The sequence below is a fragment of the Chelonia mydas genome, chromosome 1 (assembly GCF_015237465.2).
Source record: "Chelonia mydas isolate rCheMyd1 chromosome 1, rCheMyd1.pri.v2, whole genome shotgun sequence".
NCBI lineage: Eukaryota > Metazoa > Chordata > Testudines > Cheloniidae > Chelonia > Chelonia mydas.
Window position 1 is genome coordinate 38344703 of NC_057849.1, and position 24905 is coordinate 38369607.

Consider the following 24905-nt stretch of genomic DNA (forward strand, 5'->3'; position numbering starts at 1 on the left):
GTCGCCTGCCATATTTACTATTCTTTCTACACATTGGGATGGTTTGTTCCTGTAACCTCAATAAGGATTCTTTAAAATACAGCCAGCTCTCCTGGACTCCTTTCCCCATCATGTTATTCTCCCAGGGGATCTTGCCCATCAGTTCCCTGAGGGAGTCAAAGTCTGCTTTTCTGAAGTCCAGGGTCCGTATTCTGCTGCTTTCCTTTCTTCCCTGTGTCAGGATCCTGAACTTGACCATCTCATGGTCACTGCCTCCCAGGTTCCCATCCACTTTTGCTTCCCTTACTAATTCTTCCCGGTTTGTGAGCAGCAGGTCAAGAAGAGCTCTGCCCCTAGTTGGTTCCTCCAGCACTTGCACCAGGAAATTGTCCCCTACCCTTTCCAAAAACTTGCTGGATTGTCTGTGCACCGCTGTATTGCTCTCCCAGCAGATATCAGGGTGATTGAAGTCTCCCATGAGAACCAGGGCCTGCGATCTAGTAACTTCTGTTAGTTGCCGGAAGAAAGCCTCGTCCACCTCATCCCCCTGGTTTGGTGGTCTATAGCAGACTCCCACCACGACATCACCCTTGTTGTTCACACTTCTAAACTTAATCCAGAGACTCTCAGGTTTTTCTGCAGTTTCATACTGGAGCTCAGAGCAGTCATACTGCTCTTTTACATACAAAGCAACTCCCCCACCTTTTCTGCCTTGCCTGTCCTTCCTGAACAATTTATAGCCATCCATGACAGTACTCCAGTCATGTGAGTTATCCCACCAAGTCTCTGTTATTCCAATCACATCATAATTCCTTGACTGGGTCAGGACTTCCAGTTCTCCCTGCTTGTTTCCCAGGCTTCTTGCATTTGTGCATAGGCACTTAAGATAACTCGCTGATAGTCCCACTTTCTCAGTATGAGGCAGGAGCCCTCCCCTCTTGCACTGTCCTGCTCGTGCTTCCTCCCGGTATCCCACTTCCCCACTTACCTCAGGGCTTTGGTCCCCTTCCCCTGGTGAACCTAGTTTAAAGCCCTCCTCACTGGGTTAGCCAGCCTGCTTGCGAAGATGCTCTTCCCTCTTTGTTAGGTGGAGCCTGTCTCTGTCTAGCACTCCTCTTTCTTGGAACACCATCCCATGGTCAAAGAATCCAAAGCCTTCTCTCCAACACTACCTGCATAGCCATTTGTTGACTTCCACTATTTGACGGTCTCTACCCGGGCCTTTTCCTTCCACTGGGAGGATGGACGAGAACACCACTTGCGCCTCAAACTCCTTTATCCTTCTTCCCAGAGCTACGTAGTCTGCAATGATCCGGGTCATTCTTGGCAGTGTCATTGGTGCCCATGTGGAGAAGCAGGAAGGGGTAGCAATCCAAGGGCTTGCTCTGAATCTTCAGAATATGTCCGTAGAAGCATATCCTGACGTCTGTCCAGGAAATCTTCAGTTTCTCTTTTGCAATGTAGGGTTGTTACTTTTCTCCAGACCTTGAACCTTCTCTTCCAATATGGAGACCAGCTTGCACTTTGTACAGACAAAGTCATTTCTATCCTCTGGAAGAAAGACAAACATGGCACATCCTGTGCAGGTAACAACAGCTGAATGCTCACCATCCATATTACCTTCCTTCTAAGAGCTTCCTCATGTGTTGTAGTAACTACTCAGAGAAGCCTGCAAGATGAAAGCCTCAGTGGGCTCTCCCCAGGCAAATTCCCAGGCAAACTCTCTCTGTTAGCCTCTCCACTGTTTGTTCGCTGCTCAGCTGGTTTGCAGCTGACTGGCTTTTTATAACAGTCAGGTCCACTCAAGGCTCACCTGGAACAAAGCACTCCCAATTCACACTTTTCAAACAATCAAGCACCTGGTCAAACTGACCAAGTGTCCCCGCAACAGACACTCAGATACTCACCAACACAGCCCCCCTAACGCAGCACTTCGCGGACCTCCTCTTGGACAGATCCCAGGCAAACTCCTGCTGTTAGCCGCTTCGCTGGAGACAAGACAAGTAAGTACTTAGCCACAGGGAGTTACTTTTAAAGAATGAGATAATTCATCTACATGTTGCTAGTTCTACACTTTTTTGTCCCATTTTATACTCTGAAATTGCTTAAGTGGATGTTTTTGCTTGTTTCTTTAATAATAGAATTTCAGATTTTACAAAGATGTTTTTCTGTTAAGCAATTCCACACTTAAAATGCTCATCTGTGCTGGAAAAGATAACTTTGGGGACTTCATAGGTTAAGAAAGCTGAAATGCTTTGACAAACTCTACTCTTCCATCAGAGTTTGCAGTTTGATGTTAATGGGACGTAAGTAATTCATGAGCTAGTGAAAATACCACTGTAAGTGCCTCAGTCTGGGTTTAGGATCCTAACTTTAGGCTCCTGCTTTTGACAAATTTGGCATGTATATAACCAAGTTATTAACTTGGTTAAGACTTGGTTAAGTCTACATAGCTTTTCAATGTTAATTCTGAAACTATTTTGTTTTTGAAAATAAAAATTTTGTCACTCAGAATTTTTTAATAAATATACACTTAGGCTTTGATGTAGCAAATGCTTATGCACATTCTTAACAATGCAGTGGAGCTGATAATGTGAGTAATGTCATGCACCTGCTTAAGTGTTTGCAACATCAGGTTCTTAACGTTCAATATTATGTGTTTTGCCTATAACAGTTTTGTAAAATTAAAATAAATACACCAGTAGTGGCAATTATTAATTTCAATCTAATAAACTAAATTATAAATGCTATTTTTAAAGTTGCAGTGGCACACCTTTTCAAATAATTTTTTACAGAGCCTCAATCTGATTTAATCAAGGACTTAATCCAGTGCCTTAAATCAATTATTTACAGTGCTACACTCAGCTATATTTTAAAGTAACTTGATGGGTCTTATTTTTAAGCATTTATTGCATAAATAGAAGGACAAGCAAAAAAACATCATTTATCTTTGTTTTTTAAACGTAAGTTATGGGGAGGGCAGGAATGGAGGTTAGATGAGAGGTATTTTTTACAATTTTATTTTTAAAGTACATTTCAGTGAGCTATTAGACACTATATTTTCTTCCTTCAGTTCCGAGCTTTGGCTTTTTAAAATATTCTCACTCGCATTACCTTCTCTGTATCCTAAAGCAAAACAAGTTAGATCAACAAAAAGAATCACATTTGACAGATGCTAGACTCTCAAGTAACCATGGTTGAACAGAGCAAAAAGTAATGTATAACAGCATAACATTTTCTTTAAGTTTCCATATAACTGTGGTGATCTGCCATTAACCAAAAAGTTTTGGCTTCATTCATTTGAGCTAGATGTAATTTCCATCTAACAATCCAAGTGCGTATTTCTATCAAACATCAGCAAAGTTCCTCAAGCTCTGTGGCTTGGCTGTCCTTGCTTGCTGAATCTGTGCTAAGGTAGCTGCATAGTCATGATATTTATCTTTCAATGACAGTTATCCATCGGCCTAATGTGGCAGTTCCTATGTACCCAGCTGTTTTTCACTATCTTGAGGCCACTTCCAGGAATATGCAGTACTATTCTCCCAGAAAGAACTGTTCACATGGATAGGATCTCACTAATAGCAGGTTATGCGTGAACCTTCTCTTTAAATCCTTTTAGAACTCTCCAAGTTGTAGATGGATGGTTCTTGCTTCAAGAGATGTCCCAGCGTACTCTATGGTGGTGACAGAACCCGTACTGGAGTATAGAGATAGCTTATGTAAGTGGCATTTTAAAATATGTCACAGTTTGCAAAGTTTGATTTATTTTTTTAAAGAAAGATTCCAAAAGGTGTTTAAAAATAAAATACGAACTGACATATATTTTAAAATTGTATGTGCCTGTTATCACATGCTCCAGTGGGCTCTATGACAGACATGTGGGTTCATCTAGCATAACATATTCTAGGACATCTCTGAAACTTTTCTGGTCCTAAAAAGAGTAATGTTCTCTAAGCCACCTTCATGTGTGGTACTACTGTGGGTCCCCTTGCTATTTGGGATATTTAGCCTGTAATCATGCATTTACTGCTTCAAAAAAATAAAAATAAATAAATGTAAGTATTTGTAGGACACTAGCCTAACATGCTGTTCCCAGAGAGCTAGAAAAATGCTTATACACACAGAAGGAATCAAACAAGGGAGAGCCAAATCCAGGAATGTTCTTGGGGAAATTTTTTCCTTTCCAAATGGGAAAAAGGCAAAATTAGTAAGTGGTTGGTGTTGTTTTTTTCCCCCCTCCTCCATATTTTTAAGAACTGTATTATACCAGAGTGGGTGTTTCTTTTATGGAAAAGTTTTTGATGCACCAAAACATACAAAGCAAACTCCTTTAAGTAAAAATGGATTTTTATACTTAGTAAAAATATAAATGTGCATCAAAAATTAAAATGTAGCAGAAAGTGGCCTGAAGTAAAAAAATATTTAAAGAAAAACAATTGAATTTAAACTTCCTGTGAACTTACCAAAAACATTTATTTACATACTACCACATCTTTCTTACAGAAATACCTATTTTCAGATGTCGAACATACAATCTGGTGTGCTAACTGGTTTCAGCTTTACAAACAATAGTGAGATTTGTGTGTGTGTGTGTATTTAAGATATTAAAATGGTAGAGCAGTTCTTTTCCACAATGATTATGAAAAATACTATCTAGAAACTGTTTTCTTCCCCCATACAAGTTCCACTAAAATATATGGATATGTGGCAAAATCAAAACTGTGCATTGTGTGAAAAATGTATGTTTTTATCAGACTGTTAAACTCATTCTCACAAGTTACCATAGTGGATAAAAAAAAATTAGCAGGATTAAAAAAATGTGATACAGGAAAAACAAGTTTACCCAGAGTAGTTATAGTAAATAAAGTTTTTGAAGGGATAGAAACCCTCCTGCTTCAGCTGGTAGTAGCTACTGTCAGAAATGGGGTACTCGAATAGAAGGTCACTGGTCTTATCTAGCACAGCAATTTCTGTATTATATGTACAATATATATGCTACTTTTTCTTACACAATGTACAAGGAAAAAAATTAGTGAGTCAATATGGAGAAGGAAAGAGTTTCCAGATAGTATTTTGTTCTCTTTACATTTTGTGGTTTGTGTTTTGATTTTTTAAATCATCTCTGAATAAAATGTTTGTGTGTGACAAATTTCTGTTAGGTAAGAACCTTTTTACAATAGAAGTGTTTGTTGGCCATCAACTAGAACGCCCAGTGCAATTATAAAATATATGTGTATTTCTTCTATAACTTCCAAACTATGGGACCTTCATGGCTACCTGAATATTGCAGCATGGCACCATTGAATTATACATGTATTATACTATGGCATTATACATGATCATCTTTTTAGAAGTATACCACAATGATTTTTGACAATTTGAAGGTTTAGTGGTGTAGTTAAAATATGTAGCCACTATTTAAATTTTAGCCTGAGGGCTAAGAAAGTTATGAAGATTGTGAAAATGTTCTCATCACATACAGTTAAAAAGCTTGTGAGAGTGCTAGCCTAGAGGCAACGCTTTCAGAGAGTTTTTGCTCAGAAAAAAATCACTATCTTATTGCTTTTCTATTTTTTAAAATTAAAACACCACCTACTGCTTGAATGAGTATATGCAATTGTAAAAAGACACCGGAGGGATAAATGAACAAGAGAGTCATTCATACCCACAGTGTAAAGGACAAATAGACAATTTTCCTCAAATCCTCAAATACACTAATTACACTGACCCACAACAGAAATTCTATGGCATGTTATTCAGGAAGTCAAAGGTAGTCATAATGGATGGTCTTCTGGCCTTAAAATTTATGGGAGAAATCCTGGCCTCATTGAAATCAATAGCAAAACTCCCATTGCCCTCAATGAGGCCAGTATTTCATCCTGTGAATCTGAGAAATGAAACCATTTCTGACGTGAAACGTAAAAGCTCTTTAACAAAGCATGACAATATTACACAACTGCTTACTGTAGGAAGTGAAAAATACCTTTACCCAGTTAAAAAAAAGAATTCATTTGGAGTTATTACCAGGAACTTGAGCTGGTTGCTGGAACATACACACAACTCTTTTCGAAAAGTGCTGTAGGATCTCTAATGACTACACATCATGATGATGCCTAGCTCTTGTATCATGCTTTACTAAAGATGTCAGTATCATTATCCCCATTTTACAGAGGGGGAAACTGAGGCACAGAAACGGGGGAAGTGACTTGCCTAAAGTTACCCAGCAAACCTGGGCCCTATTCCTGGGTCTGCCACTTAAATCCTGATTCCCAGTCCCAGTGTTCTGTGTCCTAGGCCATGGAACCTCATTTGTCTCCCATCCAAGTATGGACTAGGCCCACCTATCCTGAACATGTGAAATCTGACTGCATCTTAGTGGAAGGTGGAATGACTGGACAAACTGTTGGCTTTTTGTTTTGTGTGTGTCTTTAAATCCATGGTACCTTCACCTTTATGCATATTAATCTTACTATTTCTGAGGAGTTGTAATGAACTTTAACAAGCCACATTATTCTCTCGCGGCCAATTAGAATCAAGAATAAGTGTAATCTACTTTTTTTTTTAAAAAAAAAGCTGGTATACTGGCATATTGTGCATGTCACAATGGCAGTATGCTCATTGTTTCAGAGACTGCAGTACCCAAAGCTATAAGGGACGTCAAGTTACATAATCAGACTTAAATCCAGAGTTCAACGAGTACTAACGAAGCTCTAAAGGTAGGGAAGAGGTATTTAGAGGATCCACCCCTCTGCATTTGTAATGGGGATACATGAGACTCAACAAGAGCATTATTATTACACTCAAATACACAAAAATGACTCTAATACATTGGTTTAGTGTGTGATCCTGCCTGTCTCTAAGGGCTGGCCCTGGCAATAATAAATCAAATAGGGCTTTTTTTCTTTTGGTGTCGAAGGTCCCAGATCAGGTCTCTGCTGATATCTCTTGTATTTGTCTGATTGTGGCCATAATTCTTTACATTGACACCCACACACACTAGCATGGATTACACCCTGTCCCTGTGTTGCCAAAGTGTTGGACATATTCCTGGTGGTTTCATCACATGACGTAATCTTTAATTAACGATTAATCTTTAATTCCTGGAGACTCCAGGGCAATCCTAGAGGGTTGGCAACTCTAATGTAGGGACATGGTTTGATGTGGCCCAGTACTTCATCTTGGGAATCTTGAGACGCTCGCTCTTCAGCTCGCTCTACGACAACCAGTGGGAGAGCCTGTGTAACTAGGGAGACCAAAAGCCATGTCATCGCTCCAAACAGACTTTTTCAACCTGTACTCCCTTTTCCCTTGTTCCTGCTATTGTTCTGCCACCTCCTCCCTCCCTGCATTATTTCCCAAACTTCTTCAAAATGACTCTGTATAGGTAAACAGTACAGTATTTTAGGGGACTGGAAATGTACTTTAAAACAAATGAAGAAGAAACTTGTGTAAAACAGAAATAAAATATTTTTAAAACTTTGTGTACTGTCTTTCCATATACATTTGAAATAAAGAATTCTGTCTCTCCCTTTAAATAGATGTGTGCATTATAAATACCATATATGGCTTGCATAACAAACATTCATTTGGCTTGACAGCAGCTCTTTACTTCTGTCTTCCTCTACCTCCTCTTTCCCCCCCCCCCCCCTTTGAAGGGGGGAAGAGACAGTGTTGGGGATGGAATTCAGATTGACCCCCAATTTGCCAATAGAAATCCTGGATTAAGTTAATAACATTACTGAGACTAATCAGCTGTGTTTGCTGTGCTCTGCTTTATCCATGATCACATGGAAAGTAATGGTTGTAAAACAGGAAATTAAGTGTTTCTGTGATGTCTGTTTCAGCCATGGGAACAAAGAAGTATTTTCTTGTAGAGGAATAAAATTGGCAGTAGACTGGTTTTTGGAAAGACGCCACAAAGATGTTACAGTGTTTGTGCCAGCATGGAGAAAAGAACAGTCAAGGCCTGATGCTCTTATCACAGGTAAACTCTGTTCTGACATCATTGTCTTAAGTTTTCATTTGTATAAAGTAAGAGAGAGCTAATTGTGAGCATTAGCTGAACAAACCATTTGAAATTAATTCTTTTATGCAGTAAAACATCTTTGGTCTAAGACCTTTTTAGTGAACTCCAGGTGGGGAGGAAAAAGGCAAGGGAATGCGTAGCCAGTACACAGCAAGATCCCATTGTTTAGTGTGCTTGCCAGATGAGCTTTCCCTGAAAGTTTCTAGTTAAATCTCTAAGGTTATGGGGTTTTTTATCCATCTGCTGTATATCATTAAAAATGAAAATTTTTGAAAGAATTGTAGTGAGTATGTAGATTATTGTAGCTGTTCAGAAACAAACTCCTTTTAATGATCGGAAAGAATGCCTTTTTTGTTGTTGTTGTAAGGTAGTTTCAGTAATACATACTGATGGGCAACAGTAGTACCAATGAGGTGCATTTGAAAGGAGAAAGGCATACCCCCTTGCTCTGTTATTTTTCATATACTAGATTACTAAATTCAGTCTTAGAAAGTCTTGAGTGAAAACCATGTCAGCCAGTGCACTGAAGTCCACCCAATAATGTCTTCTAGAGAAGATGGACTTCTAAGTGGCCACTTTGAGTGGAGTTCAAATTAAAGAAATCTGTTTACAAGGACAAGGGGCTCTTACAGAAGCTACTTCCTTTTGTGACCAGAAGGCAGTCTATCCCATCTCTTTTTGGGTAACAAATGGAACCCCTCTTGGAAGTGTAATTCAGGAAAAGCTGAATGACTCCATTGAGAAACTGGTGTTCTGTTTTGCCTTTTTGGTGCTCCAAAACATAGAAAAAGAAAAGAGTTTGATCTGAATGTGCTTGTTCTTCCCAGGTAAAAATGAAGGACTTGCACTAGGGCAGGATCCTTTCTCTTTATCACATTTTGGATTATGTCAGAAGAGAGGGAGGGAAACTTCTTGATTCAATGTGAAAGCTAGAATTTTTCTTTCAAGTTAAGCTAAATAGAGTTCTCAGGACCACTCGTCCAAGGCAAAAGATAATGAAACAAACTCTTCAATAAAGGCTGCCATTTGTCCTTGCCTTCTGGTTGAAGAAATGGCTTCTAAAAATGCCACCTAAAATGAAAGAAAGTTCAAATGAATAGTCACCATAGTTTCTAAAGAAAGGTAGCGGAGTATTTTGAGCACCTGACTTCACTTCCAAACTGGAGTGATCTTTGCAGAATTTGAGCTTTTATTTGCTCAACTACTTTTAGAACACTTTTAGAGCTTTTAGAATTATTAAGGACGAGCTACCACCTGGGAACATTTGTTGTAGCCCATCATACCATTACATGGAAGATCTGTCTCTTTGAAGTACTAAGTGACTTTTATGCTTTTATGATAGGCTGCATTGAAGATAATAAGAAAATAAGGTATTTGTAACTCAGAGGAAATATTCCTATCAGCATGTCATAAAGGGCAGGCTCAGTTGTGCTGGTCAGTAGTTACTTGTGTTGGAGATCTGGGAAGGACATCAGTCATACAGCTTTTGACCTTCAGACTTAATTCGTCCCAAGCTATGGCTATAGTAGATGATGGTGGAGTGGGCCCTGCAGTAGAGGGTTTTGAGGAAGAGGCCAAGTCCAGAGTCAGTAGGTTCTTTTCTTTTACCTTGTCCAGTTGTGTCTGTCAGCACCTTGGCAACGGGAGGAAAAGTAAGAAGTGGAGAAAGCACTGAAGTCTATTGCTAGCATATGCTTGCATCTTCTGTAGAACAGAGGCACTTCACAGTTGTCTTTTGCAACAAGTCTCTGAATAATTAATTAATTTAAATTAATTAAATCTCCATAGTCATAGATTCCAAAGCCAGAAGGAACCATTGTGAGCATCTAGCCTGACCTCTTGTATAACACAGGTTGTAGAATTTCCCCCAGATAATTCCTAGAACATATATTTTTAGAAAAACCTCTAATCTTAAATGAAAAATTGTCAGTGATAGAAAATCCACTACTATCCTTTGTAAATTTTTCTAATGATTAATTATTCTTGCCGTTAAAAATGTACACCTTATTTCCAGTGTGAATTTGTCTAGCTTCAACTTCCATCCAGTAGATCACGTTATACCTTACTCTACTAGATTGAAGAGCCCATAAATATTTGTTTGTAGTGTAGGTACTTGTAGACTGTAATCAAGTCACCCCTTAACAACCTACTATTTTGTTAGACTCAAAGAGCTCATTATATTTAGTTTATCACTATAAGCCAGGGGTGGGTAAACTATGGGCCATGTCTGACCTGTCAGACGTTTTCATCTGGCCCTCGAACTCCTGCAGGGGGAGCAGGAGCGGGGTCTGGGGCTTGCCCCGCTCCGGCACTCCAGCTGGGGAGAAGGGTTGGGAACTTGCTCCACTCTGCGCATGCCGTGGCTCCACACAGTTCCCAGAAACAGCAGCATGTCCCCACTCCAACTTTTAAGCGTAGGGGCAGCCAGGGGGATCTGCATGCTGTCCCTGCCCTAAGTGCTTCCCTGCAGCTCCCATTGACTGGGAACCGCAGCCAATGGGAGCTGCAGGGGTGACACCTGCGGATGGGGCAGCACGCAGAGCCACCTGGCCGGCTCCGCATAGGAGCCAGAGGGGGGAACATGCCGCTGCTTCTACAAGCTGCAGGGGGTGGCGCCTGCAGACGGGACAGCACGCAGAGCCGTCTGGACACGCCTCTGCTTCGGAGCTGGAGGTAGAACATGCCGCTGCTTCAGGTAGATGCTGCCCGGAGCCTTAATCTCAGTGAGTACCAAGTGAGGGTGAAGAGATCTATCTTTACTTAAGAATGCAGTCATTGGACCACATTGATTACAGTCAGGATACAATAGGACATGGTCACGCAGCACCAGGCAGAGTGGGGAGCTCCTTTGCATCCTGGGAGCTCTCCTCATGACATCAGAGCAGTTTGGGATATTTACTCTTCTAACAACCAAACTTGGGAAATAGTGTATCTGTTAACTGCTGCAGAGCTAGCAAAGGGAGTGCAAAACATAGTCTTCTCTGTTGATCTGATAAAAATGGTGTGGAGTGAATTTAGTTTTTTAAACGTATTGTTGGTTGATTGCTGAATGTTAGTTTAAAATAATATACATCAGATGCTTTCTACTGGATTATAACTATTTTAAGGTTAGGCATATTTTGGCCCTAAACACTTTGACCTTCTGCCTCAACCCTAAGATCTGCAAAGATTGAACAAATTCCTGATTTCACTTCAGACATTAAATCTTTGACTCTTTCTTAATACTTCTAGATCAAGAAATCCTGCGCAAGTTAGAAAAAGAGAAAATTCTGGTGTTTACGCCATCCCGTCGTGTGCAGGGGAGAAGGGTGGTATGCTATGATGACAGATTCATAGTGAAGCTGGCCTTTGAGTCAGATGGTATCATTGTGTCTAATGATAACTACAGGGATCTAGCTAATGAAAAGCCAGAATGGAAGAAGTTCATAGATGAGCGATTGTTGATGTATTCATTTGTCAATGACAAGTAAGTAATCTTGATTTTGTACCACTTGTTAGAAAACTAATGGCAAAAAGGGCACTTTGAGGGCTTCCATTAACATGTTAGATTCCATCAAAATTATTAGCTACACATGAGAAAATAAAAGGATGTTGTAGTTCCAGGCTCTGCTCCTAATCTTCTGAACCTTCAAACCCTTCTTTTTGCCAATGTGCTCCATAATGGTGGTAATCACTATCAAAATGTATTATTTAAACTCTCCCACCTGTCCTGGGAAGAACCCAAAGATTGAAAAAGGATTAGACTACTTACTGGACCCATGTAATTCCCAGGATGCTCAGATACTTTGTATATTGAGTGTATACCATAGTATAAAATACCTAGGTGGTAGTTTTTGCTTTGGCTGTTCTGTGAACAACAAAGAATCTTTAGTCATTTCTAAGACCGGCAAGCCTGACTTCAGTACCGGGCAAACTAGTTGAAACCATAGTTAAGAGCAGAATTGTCAGACACATAGATGAACATAATTTGTTGGGAAAGAGTCAACATGGTTTTTGTAAAGAGAAACCGTGCCTCCCCAATTTACTAGAATTCTCTGAGGGGGTCAATAAGCATGTGAATATGGTGTACTTAAATTTTCAGAAAGCCTTTGACAAGGTCCCTCACCAAAGGCTCTTAAGCAAAGTAAGCTGTCATGGGATAAAATCTCATGGATTGGTAACTGGCTAAAAGATAGGAAACAAAGGGTAGGAATAGATGGTCAGGTTTCAGAATGGGGAGAGGTAAACAGTGTTGTCCCCCAGGTGCCTATACTGGGACCAGTCCTATTCAACATATTCATAAATGATCTGGAAAAGGGGGTAAACAGTGAGGTGGCAAAATTTGCAGATTATACAGAACTTCTTAAGGTTCAAAAAAGAGCTAGATAAGTTAATGGAGGATAGGTCCATCAATTGTTAACTAGGAAGGGCAGGGATGGTGTCCCTAGCCTCTGTTTGCCAGAAGCTGGGAATGGGCAACAGGGGATGTATCACTTGATGATTACCTGTTCTGTTCATTCCCTCTGGGACACCTGGCATTGGCCGCTATCGGAAGACAGGATACTGGGCTAGATGGACCTTTGATATGACCCAGTATGACCATTCTTATGTACTCAAGATAGTTATGCCCAAAGCAGACTGCAAAGAGTTACAAAAGGATCTCACAAAACTGGGTGACTGGGCAACAAAATGGCAGATGAAATTCAATGTTGATAAATGCAAAGTAATGTACATTGGAAAACAATCCCAACTATACATATAAAATGGTGTGGTCTAAATTAGCTGTTACCACTGAAGAAAGAGATCTTGCAGACATTGTGGATAGTTCTCTGAAAACATCTACTCAATGTGCAGTGGCAGTCAAAAAAGCTAACAATGTTGGGGATCATTAAAAAAGGGATACATAATAAGACAAAAAATATCCTATTGCTTCTATATAAATCTATGGTATGCCCACATCTTGAATACTGTGTGCAGATGTGGTCGCTCCATCTCAAAAAAGATATATTGGAATTAGAAAAGGTTCAGAAAAGGACAACAAAAATGATTGGAGGTATGGAACAGCGTTCATATGAGGAGAGATTAAGAAGACTGGGACTTTTCATCTTGGAAAAGAGACAACTAAGGGGGATTATGATTGAAGTCTATAAAATCATGACTGGTGTGGAGAAAGTAAATAAGGAACTGTTTTTTACTCCCTCTTAACATAAGAACTAGGGGCCACCAAACAAAATTAATAGGCAGCAGTTTTAAAACAAACAAAAGGAAGTATTTCTTTGCACAACGCACAGTCAACCTGTGGAACTCCTTGCCAGAGGATGTTGTGAAGGCCAAGACTATAACAGGGTTCAAAAAAGAACTAGATGAATTCATGGAGGATAGATCCATGAGTGGCTATTACCCAGGATGGGCAGGGATGGTATCCCTGGTCTCTGTTTGCCAGAAGCTGGGAATGGGCAACAGGGGATGGATCACTTGATGATTACCTGTTCTGTTCATTCCCTCTGGGGCATTTGGCATTGGCCACTGTCGGAATGCAGGTTACTGGGCTAGATGGACCTTTGGTGTGACCCAGTATGGCCTTTCTTATGTTTAAGACAAAAATTTTAACCCTTTAATTTTTAAATTAGGGCATTTCAACACATGAAGGTTAATCCTGAACAAGGTAGGGTGGAATTTAAAATAGGTTAACTGATTAACTCCATGAGTGGAGACTCTTTTTCCAGAATAAAGGTGCCACTTTGAGTTAATCAGGACAATCTCTTCTGGAATAACTCCCCTTAGCCACCTAAATAGAAGTGGCATAAATTTAAAATATGCATATCACCTACAGCTCCTGTTGACCCCAGTGGAAGTGTAGGGGTTGCTCAGCACCTCGAACAATCAGGCCAATTCTGTTATGTGCTTAAATATTGATGTAGGCACTCAGTTTTAAAAATTTTGGCCTGTACTTCTGTCTATAGGGCAGTGCTGTGGTATGCTGCATAGTCCTGCAGATTGTAAAACAACTTGCAGGACAGCCAGGAAGTATATTGTGGGATTTTTTTTTTCCCTGACAAGCAGATGTTGTAGTGCAGAAGCAGTCTTTCGAAACTACACTTTGGAGCTAAATCATTTGTTGAATAGTCCTGATTTGACAACTTCCTCTTGGTTGCAAAATGTGGGTTTTCTTTGTTAAACTTTTTCCTGGAAAATGTTTACTACTTTAGAATAAAGCTGACATAATGTATGACAGATAAATTGTAACAGGTAGTCCACAGCTATAATTAGTTGCAACAGGAACATGAAAATGAAATGTGGTGGTCAGTTCTTTTATGCTTTTGTTGTATGTTATAGGTTCATGCCTCCTGATGATCCTCTTGGCCGTCATGGCCCAAGCCTTGACAATTTTCTAAGGAAGAAACCTATTGTACCGGAACATAAGAAGCAACCATGTCCATATGGTAACTTGATTTAAATGCATGATTTATTGTATCATGTGGCAAATTGCCAGGACTACTATGTGGGTCTCACGCTTTCTCTTCGGGGGGGGGGGGGGGGTTTAGGGCATCGTTTCTTGCCCCTGAACTGGGGTATTAACTGTCTCACTAGTGTCCTAGAGGAGGGGAGTGGAGAGGGAGGGACCCGGGCCCGCCCTCTACTCCGGGTCCCAGCCCAGGGGCCCTAGGGATAGTGGTAAACCACTAGAACTAGCGGTTCCTTCCCCTGGGCTACTTCCCTCTCCTGCCCTTCAGCTTGTGGGGCTTCCTGCCCTCCCTCTGCACAAACCAGGTGTCCCTTTACCTAGGGTCTTGGTGGTCTTAGCCCATCGCAGCACTTCTCCAAACTCTCCACTGCTTCCCTCCAAACTGCTCTTTGCTCCGACACCAATCCACTCTGCTTCAACTCCTCCTCTTGTCTGATTGAAGCAGGGAGGTTTTTATCATGTGACTGGCTTCAGGTGCTTTAATTTATAGCAAACTTTCTTCCCTCTACAGGGAATAAGGCTCCCTTCTAACACTCTCCTGCGGCCCTCTGCCCATGCTGTATCACATAGGTTAGGTATAAAGGGCAAACTGCTTCCTTTCTTTATAGCTGTGCCAATAAAAGTAAGACTTTTTTACAGAGCTATCTTATATTGACAATGACTGAAATCCTGACTCTGTTGAAGTCAATGAGAGTTTTAGCATGGATTTCAGTGGAGCCAAGATTTCTGCTGACATCTTATTCATTTATCAGTTGGAAAAGATCCGATGAAGTGAGCTGTAGTTCACGAAAGCTTATGTTGTAATAAATTTGTTAGTCTCTAAGGTGCCACAAGTATTCCTTTTCTTTTTGCGGATACAGACTAACACGGCTGCTACTCTGAAACTTGGAAAAGAATGTGTTAGTGTTTGTATCTACCACTTAAACTAAAGAAATAACCTCATTCGCCATCAATAAGTACCAGGCTGTTAGTTACTGGGGCCAGCCACTACAAGGAGATATGTTCACATTGACTAAGCCAGTATATTACGTACTCTTCCTGCAAGACAAGGTAGACATGGTCATCTAAGGTGCAGAAGAGATTTTAATCTGATTTGGGGAACTATAATGTCAATATGTATGGCCATAGTGCATTATAAAGTGGTACCCCAGATGGAACTTGAACTTTCTTGGCCTTCAGACACTCAGGACAAGTTAGTATAATGTGGAAATATGTAATACGTTAGCTTTTTGGCTATGATTATGACCCCACTGTTGCGGATCCACAGGATTGGTGCTATGCCCCCAACTTTAGAATAGTCTTTGGAGGAACCCCTTTGATGGGCCCGACCCCCCAGGGGTCTCACTCTTCTTTCAAGGTAGGCCATACAGCCTCACCACCTCCTTAGGCTGAAACTCTGGACTTCAGCACTCCTCCTTCACACCATGTGCTTTGCTCAGTGTGCCCAACTGAGACAGACTGCTGTCAGAAACTTGTATGCTCTTCGGGGATTAAAACACCTCACCAAGCATTTACAGGGACACTCAAGCAGTGTTTTCAAAACAGTAGGATTTACTAGTCAACTGGAACACAGCACAGAAAATCCTTAGGGCAGCCCAGAGCCCCAGCCAAACTGTAGTGAACTCCGTTTTCAGGCTGTGTGTGTCTGTCCAACCTCCTCAATTAGTTCCCAAGTGAGAGCTCCCAAACTTCTTCCAGAGCTCATGCTTATCTTCCACCTCACTTCTTCCTGTCCTTTGTTCTTGAACTGGGGTCTCTACTCACCTTTGCTGCTGAGAGTGTTACATCATCTCTCTAGACCCCTTGTTGATCTAGGTTGGTTTCAGCAAGTTCTTTAATGACTCTCTTCATTCCACCCAGACAGGGAGGTGACACACAAGAGATACCAATGTCTCTTAGCCTTCCCTGAGAGCAAACTTAGTGTCGTTGTGTGTGTCGTCCCCCATTCTCCTCCCCTCTCCCCACCCACTGGGTAGCCATGCAACTTATAGGGGAAACTGAGGCACACGTGGGGATGGGGAATTAAAAAAAAATCCCACTTCAAGAACATCCTCCTACATGCTAAAAAATGACTCCTTCAGCTCAAATATTAGCAGCTTATGCTTCTGGTGCCCGGGGTTACTGGTTTGATCACACTGACAACCATGAGGTCTATATGCATGAAGACTGATTATTACACATGCATAATGTTTAGTTCAGCTGATTGGTGATACTTCATGGAAGACTTTTCCTTTAAATTAAATGAATTTAAAATGTAAAGGTTGTGCATATTACTTAGAAATAGGCAGAGAATTACATTTTGGAGGGATAAGAAAGGTGGAGTTCAAAACCATAGATCTCAGATGAAAGCAAGATTGGACTCCACATAATCCTCAGTTTAGGAGAGCAGAGGATTAGAAAGTGGGAGCGTAGGAGGGATGTTTCAGGACAGAACTGAGATACATTGGCAGTCTGCTTGCACTGTCTCAAGCTAGTGCTATATAGGTCCTTTACCTTCTTGAACATTACCACAATCTTTTCCACAGAGCAAGAAAGTCGATTTCAAAGCCTCACTTCGGAAACAAACACACACACACACAGACAGTTTAAAAATCATTTCAGTTCACTCACAAATTTAAAAAAAATGAGAGCTTCCAATTCAAATGGCTAAATAATTTTTTTCTTTTTTACCTCCAAATTGTATGACTTTTAATAGGAAAGAAATGTACCTATGGACACAAATGCAAATACTACCACCCAGAAAGAGGAAATCAACCTCAGCGGTCTGTAGCTGATGAACTTCGAGCCATGTCTAGAAGCACAGCTGCCAAAGCTGCAAGTGAAGGAGGAGGACTGGTAAAAAGCAACAGTGTTCCTTGTAGCACTAAGACTGATGGCACTTCTGATCTCAAACGTGCTGCTCCAAAGAGGCAATCAGATCCTAGTATAAGGACTCAAGTCTACCAAGACTTGGAGGAAAAGCTTCCCACCAAAAATAAATTGGAAACCAGGTCTGTTCCTTCTTTAGTTAGTATACCGAATTCTTCAGTTGTAAAACCCCAAAGTACTGCACCTTTAAGCAACGGCCTTCCATCCGGGGTTCATTTCCCACCTCAGGATCAAAGATCACAGGGACAATATCCTCCAATGATGATGGCAACCAAAAATCATGGGACGCCAATGCCTTATGACCAGTACCCAAAATGTGAGTCTCCTGTGGACGTAGGCTACTACTCTATGCTGAACGCTTATTCAAATCTAAGTATCTCTGGTCCACGCAGTCCCGAAAGGCGTTTCTCCTTAGACACAGATTATAGGATTAGCTCTGTAGCTTCTGATTGTAGCAGTGAAGGTAGTATGAGCTGTGGTAGTAGCGATTCCTATGTGGGTTACAATGATCGGTCTTACATGAGTTCACCTGACCCACAATTAGAAGAGAACTTAAAGTGCCAACACGTGCACCCACATAGCCGCCTTAATTCACAGCCCTTCCTGCAGAGTTACCATGATCCTTTAACAAGAGTGCAAAGTTACAGTCATGAAGAACCAAAGCATCATCACAAACCTCCTACTCCATACATGTCTGTACATCTACAGCATCCTACAGTTGGTGCTCGTTCTAGTTGCCCTAATGATTACTCTGCTCTTCAAAGTTTGCAACATTCAAAGACCATGCATCTGGGGAGGGCACTTGTATCCACAAGAATAGATAGCGTTTCAGACTCACGTTTATATGATAATTCTCCGTTAAGACAAAGAAAGCCTTATTCCAGCCAAGATGGGCTTGGAAGTTGGGATAGGCAGAGTTATGGGATTGATGCATACGGCTATCGTCAGACTTACTCCTTGCCTACTAACCCCACTCAGCCATGTTACGAGCAGTTTGCCTTCCAAAGTTTACCTGAGCAGCAAGACCAGACTTGGTGCATACCTTACTGTGGAATCCCTCAAGACCCTCCAAGGTATCAGGACACACGGGAGAAGGTTTATATAAACTTATGCAACATCTTCCCTCCTGATCTTGTGAGAATTGTTATGAAAAGGAATCCTCACATGACAGATGCTCAGCAACTTGCTGCAGCCATTTTAGTGGAAAAATCCCAGCTAGGTTATTGAAAGATGATGATGCATCTTTGTGGTGTCTAGTAGTTTTCAGTTCAGCTCTAATGCTGAGGGAGGTTTGCTACAATAGCATATGTGATCTCCTTCTCAGCAAGGAGGTTATATAGTAATCCATTTATGTGAAAATACAGTATCATGGAATCTGTATGTTTAGCCCCATGCATTGGAAGTAACAGGTTTGTTTTACATTCTAACTTGAAATTTTTAAATGGTTTTAAGCTATGTTCATGACTGAAATCTTTCCAGTCTAAGTTTAATATATGTGTGTATATGTTCTCTGTGGTCTCCGGTAATAATCTTTGGTGCATCAGGGGTTTATATGCAGCACTTTCTATCTTTTTGTTACATGTTTTGTTAACTTACTGGATGTATGTCCTTCAGCTGCAAGGCATTAAAAGAATCTGCAGAAAGTTGAAAGAATTTTAATAGACCTGGCAAACCGTTTTCAAGCCAAGCTTAATTTGAACTTTTAACAGCAACTAATTTATTATTTATTTATTTTGTGGGCTTCTTTGTGCTATAATCATTTATTTATAGAAAACAAAGATTTACTATGGCACTGACTTTATTTTTTAAATAAAATATTAAGTTACCAGTTAAAGTTGAAATGGGTAACGATATATTAGTAATTTACAGTATGGCACTTTTCATTGCTCTTTTAAGAATAGTTTTTAATGATTTGATTCAGTTGGTTTAGTAAGAGCAGATGCAATCAAAAGTAAAGGAACTCATTTCCATTACTTTTCGGATAAGGCAAAGCCTGGTGGTCTGATTTGCAAAGATGCTGAGCATATGCAACTCCCTTTGAACCCAGTAAAAGCTGCAGCTGCTCAGAACGGCCTAAAATCAGCCCATGAATGTTTCAGTTCAGATACGTTCTTATCCAGCTCTTGTGTGCTTCTGGTCAGTAGAAATGGAACTGAAAGTTTAGGATTCCATGAAATTGTTTTATATGCATCTCTCTTTTTTTATTATTTGTATTTGTGCACAGATATACTGGATAAAATATGCTTTTTCATAAAATATTTACCTGTTTTTTAAATGAATCTAAGTATTCTCAATGCAAGTTTTGTATTTAAGATACTGTTCAATTTTCTTGCTATTTATCAAGGCTGGCCTGAGAAGGTTGTGTGTGTTGAGGATATGCAACATTTATTAACTGCACTATGGTAATGGTATTGTAGCTGAAAATGATAACTTAGACCTTTTTGTAACATACTGTATATGTTCCAGAAGTTAGTTTTTTGGCCTGTTGTATTATGGAGGCCTAATTCTTGCCACAAATAGTATAGCTGTAGAAACAGATTAAAATAGTCTGTTCTAGTATTAGTAAGGGATATTTCTGGTTATAAGTCATGGGTTTTACTATTGCTTCAAACTTTTTTTATACAAGGTTTGCAATCATTGACAGAGGGCTGTATTTACATGATGTAGTCAGTTGCGTATAGTTTTAGGATTCCATAGAGAGTAACATTGTTCAGTGTTAGTTCACTGGTTTACAATATAATTGACGATTATTTTGATACACTTGCTGCAATTTAAAGTAAAGCCCCGAAGAACCAGAAAGTACCTATACTGTTGATACAAATTGTATCTTTTTAACTGAGAACTATTTTGATTTGTAGATCTAGTTAAAACACAAATGTGTAACTATAATTAGAATTTTGGGCAACATTTTATCCCTTATTTAAAACAATAGATTTTAATCTAGAATAGAGTTAGACAAATAAAAATACAGTAATTTATTTAGAGAAGTGTCTCAATTTTATATTTTTATAATTTTGTTTTTAAAAAAGCTATTGGCATTTTCTTTCTTCTAAAACATACCTAGTGTGAACTTACTGAAATAAAGGTAAAATGCTGCCTGAAAATAATGTCCAAGCACCTTTTGAATAGGAAAACATTTTCACTACTTGTGTGACACTGTGTGTTGCAAGAAGTAGGATTAGGGTATACAGTAAATGCTTCTAAAAAGCATTGAGCTTATAGACGTATTCAATAATCTGAACCATGTTCAGCAAACTTAATTCAGGAAGTGTTCTTCTCTACAGCTTTTACTGTTGATTTTTTGAGGTGGGATCTGCATTCATGTGTCCCTTGTAACTCAGTACAGGTGGTGCTGTACATAAGCTATCCTGAGTTGTTTAGGGGGAGAACCTGTTCACCTGTGACAGTATTTTTCCCCTTGGTTTTGTTGGTCACTATCTGTAGAACATGTTTTAATGTAGAGGCTAGTAAAGAGCTGACACTGAGGTTATAAACAGTGAGTCTTGTCTTAGTTGTACACTAAGATTTTTTTAAATCAAATTACACTTTTAAGTAGTACACCATAGTGTAGGTGCATCCCTTTTAATAATGATTATACTAGTGTTTTGTCTGCAATGCATTTCTACATTTATATTTGTATGTATGAATTAACTTCTACCAAAAGCTGAATTCCTTTAAGCATTTGAAGAGATGTATCTGTAATAGATACATTTCATTTTTTTTATTTTTTCAGTCAGAATGTCTCCTAATATATGTAGCAATTTGACATATAATATTAAATCATTGGTCTTGGCCACATTATTAAAATGGTGAGAGGAGTAACATGGCACTGTATGCTGCAGTGCACAGATAAGAGCTATCAGCATTGGATGCTTCCTTGTATATTTAATACAGTATTGAATCATTTTAAAGCAAGTTGATTGCTAGAAGCATTCTTACACCATGTCAAATTGTGCTTTGTCCTAAAGCACTAAAATTGCTTTACAAAATGTAAGAACAGGAGTTATTTGGCAGCTTTTAATATTGTGGAGTGATATGCTAGTTAAATTCAAGCTTTGTTATACTGTGCGAAGGAAATTTACTGCTGACAAAATATTGCCCGTTGGTATTTCTCTCCTTGTGAGTAATAAAAGCAAATGAGCAATACCTTCCATGAGCTCGTCATCCTGGAAGAGTTCACTCTAGATATTTAGAGAGATGACACACCAGTATGTATAGGACAGTGATAATACTGGTGAAACTTTACATTTGATTTATGTTAAATGCATTGATGCAAATAGTATAACTGTAAAATAAGGTGTGATTTATATATATTTAAGAAGTCAAACTGGGCTATTGACTACTTGCCTTTGCTCTGTTTGAGTAAAAGGGGTTTCATTTATGGATAAAGTATTCCAAGCAAAGCCTTACACCACCATTGAAGAGAGGGGAACGTTTTACTTTGTCTGCAGTATTTTTAGGAGAATTATTTTGTTACATTTACCATAAATTATGTATTTTAAAAATACAACACTCTGCTTTTATAGATGTACCATATTTTATATGGTACACATAATTCCATAAAACATCCACTCACAACTTTTATTTATCTAGCTAGATTGTCAATATTAGCTTTTTAAACACATCTCAAAGATACCTTTTTTAATGAGTTAAATGTGCATGGGCAATTCTTTTCCCCCTAGTGTTTTAACTTAAGTGAAATAACACCAAGACTGAGTTTGGCCCATATTTTATATCAAAGCCAGTCTTAACCACTGTTCCCACTGTGTAGGATTTTAAAAAAATTCTTCCTTTTATCTTTAAATCTCAGTTACCACCAACTACTATTCTTCTGAGGTAAGATCTTGTCTTTGCAGGTAACTTCTTTTCCAGTATGTCTAAATTAAAAAACCAAACTAAACCCTAGCAATTCTGATGGCAGAGCTGAAAGTTTCACATTCAGCCAAATAAAATATTGTTCAGGTTTAGGGTGACTGCAGGCAGCGCTCACACTTGAAGGTCAGGAAGGTGAATTGTTGCTGTGTTTTTGGCCCTTCTTGGAAGGTGTAAGTGGATATACAAAGAGAAGAGGGGAATTTGGCCTTAGGGGTAGGAGGAGAATATCATCTAAAAATAAAGATGTGGATGAAAACCAGCGTATCTTATTTCATCAAACCTAAAACCCTGCAGCCTTTACCTTAGGAAAGTGACAGACTTACGGAGAAGCATTCTTGGCTGGGATGGTGGATGTGAAGGTTTTCAAATCTAGTCACCACTATCGCCACAGTAAACAATTAGTAGAACATTTGTCAGGTGAAGACTTGAGCAAGATGTTTTTGGTGTATTAGGACTGACATACTGACCCACAGCTGCAATAATATCAGAATGTTTAAAAAAATACCCAATTGACTTAACTGCACAGTATTATACCTGTCTGATAGCGATGTTAAGAGACCATTTTTAAAAATAAAATATAGTTTAGATGTTGGGTTTTTTATTTACAATGTAAGTACGTTATTGTTAATTTATTACTTGCATTATTAAGATGAGGTGGAATACCGTATTACTAGAAGAAAAATATCAAAACAAAGCAAATTATTGATTAAAGCAAAGATGTCCTTAATGGCCATGTTTTGTTTTAAAGAGTTAGGGTTTTTTAAATGTTGGATCTCACATTTTTTGTATTTTGTAAATTAGAAAAAATGGAAGCCATAGTATAGTTTAAGAATTTTATTTGAATTATATAAAATACATGTAGACATTGTTTAGCTTGAATATGTAAATAATTCTATAGTAATCCATTTTAAATAACTCTTCTAACTAAAACTTTTCTAGACAACTACGTTTATATCTAGACGTTACGTTCATGTCTGTGGGAAAAGTTTCACTTATGCTCATCCTAAGACTTAATCAGCAACTGGTGTTCTGATGATCTAATCATGTATATCTCTGAGCAGTCTGTGCACATGTGAAACTTACTCCTGTATGTACTTTTTTGCAGTGCATTACAAACCTTTATTTTTTGTATATAAAATACACAGTAGCAGGGTATAAAGGTTACTACCAAATTATAGTGAATTCAGTTAGTAACTGTAGAATGCTCTACATAGTTTTGCTGTCTCTGAATTTCAATTCTTAGTGTTCACAGATTTTTTTAATTGTATTCTACTGTATCTATGTGTTAATGATCTAAGTTAAAATTGTTATGCCCTCTTTAAAGTGTGAAAAGCTTGGCCTTTGTTCCCAAGAGATATTTTTTCATTCCTCATTTAGTCTTTGTAATAATTTGAGACCCCAATCCTGCAAAAATGTATGCATATGTCTAACCTTAAGCACATGGGTAATCTCATTCACTTCAATGGGACTACTCCCAGGTTTACAGCTAGGCATGGGCATAAGTGTTTGTAAGATTGGGGCCTGAGTATATTTTAGACTGGAACCTGGTGAACATTTTAACGTGTAGGATCAAATTCTCTGCTTTTATAAATGGGTGAAATGGTACTAACACCAGCAGAGAATTTGTCCAGCACTGCGCTTGTTCTAATGATTTAAATGCAGACAGATATTTCCAGCTAACAATTTGTCCAGATTCTTCTTCACACCACATCTATTTTCAACCACATAATCTATTTTTCATTTTGTAAGGCAACTTTTTACTCAGACGAAGTATAATTTCACATTTTTTAAAAAATTGAGTGGGATTCTTAATGAGACTGATATTTAAAAAAAAAAAATTCACCAACAAAATACAAAAATGCAGACCTAGCGGCATGAGTCATGGTCTGTTTTGTGTACACATACACACACACACACGCACACACACACCTTGTATTGATGTCCCCTCTGGCAGAAAAAGAGTGCCAGAGAACAGTTTGGACCACCTGATACACTTTACTCTCTCCCTTCACTGGCTGTTGTGTACTACTTCTGTGATGTGACTGTTCACATCTTGTTAGCAGTATTTTAGACCTTAAGAAAAACCATTGCAAAGCATGTACATGAATTCTTATATTAGAGAAAAAATAAAGATACCTTTTTTCTCACGATTGGATTGTTTTTGTTTCATAGAAGACAACCTTGCTAGAGCAACACAAAAGCTAGGAATGAAATTTATAAGGGTCATTCATAACCACACAATAAAAACTTCTTCCTTGAGCTTGGTACAGCTAATAAAATTCAGTACAGCTAAACAAAGCATTTTAGATGCATAATAGGTTCGTGGACTGTCAAATCATTCTTAGAGGTCATTTCTGTTTCATTGATTTAACTCTTATCCCCATGGCATATAGTTTTAATTTCCCTAATACAGAAAATCCATGCAGTTAAATAGGATTGTCAGTAATTTAGCAGCAGAATTTGTATTAGAGACTCTGTATGAACAGATCTTGACTTCTTTCAAATACTGCCATTAATCTGTTTTTTTTTAATTGCATAATCCTGGTAGTTTGTACCAAAAAGGATTGTGTGGTAACAAATAACTCTAAGTCAAGGACAGCACAAACTACCAGTCTTTGGAAAGAGCTCTCAAAAACCTGGATCCCTGGAGCTGGCTCAACAGCTACTGACCAGACAAGGGTGGGTGACAAGAATGACAATGTAAATAGCACT

The 24905-nt window shown here is 39.0% G+C and overlaps 1 protein-coding gene across 3 annotated transcripts in view; it reads left to right on the forward strand.

Moving 5' to 3' along the window:
• Positions 1-24343, forward strand: part of ZC3H12C (zinc finger CCCH-type containing 12C) — a 57777-nt gene extending 33434 nt beyond the window's left edge. For all 3 annotated transcript variants that reach the window (XM_043530070.1, XM_037890465.2, XM_037890456.2), the window contains 4 exons: positions 7824-7963; positions 11237-11471; positions 14321-14427; positions 17146-24343. In XM_043530070.1, coding sequence (XP_043386005.1) covers positions 7824-7963; positions 11237-11471; positions 14321-14427; positions 17146-18545 — 1882 coding nt within the window. In that variant the 3' untranslated portion in view covers positions 18546-24343. The remainder of the gene's footprint in view (positions 1-7823; positions 7964-11236; positions 11472-14320; positions 14428-17145) is intronic.
• The last annotated feature ends 562 nt before the right edge of the window (positions 24344-24905 follow it).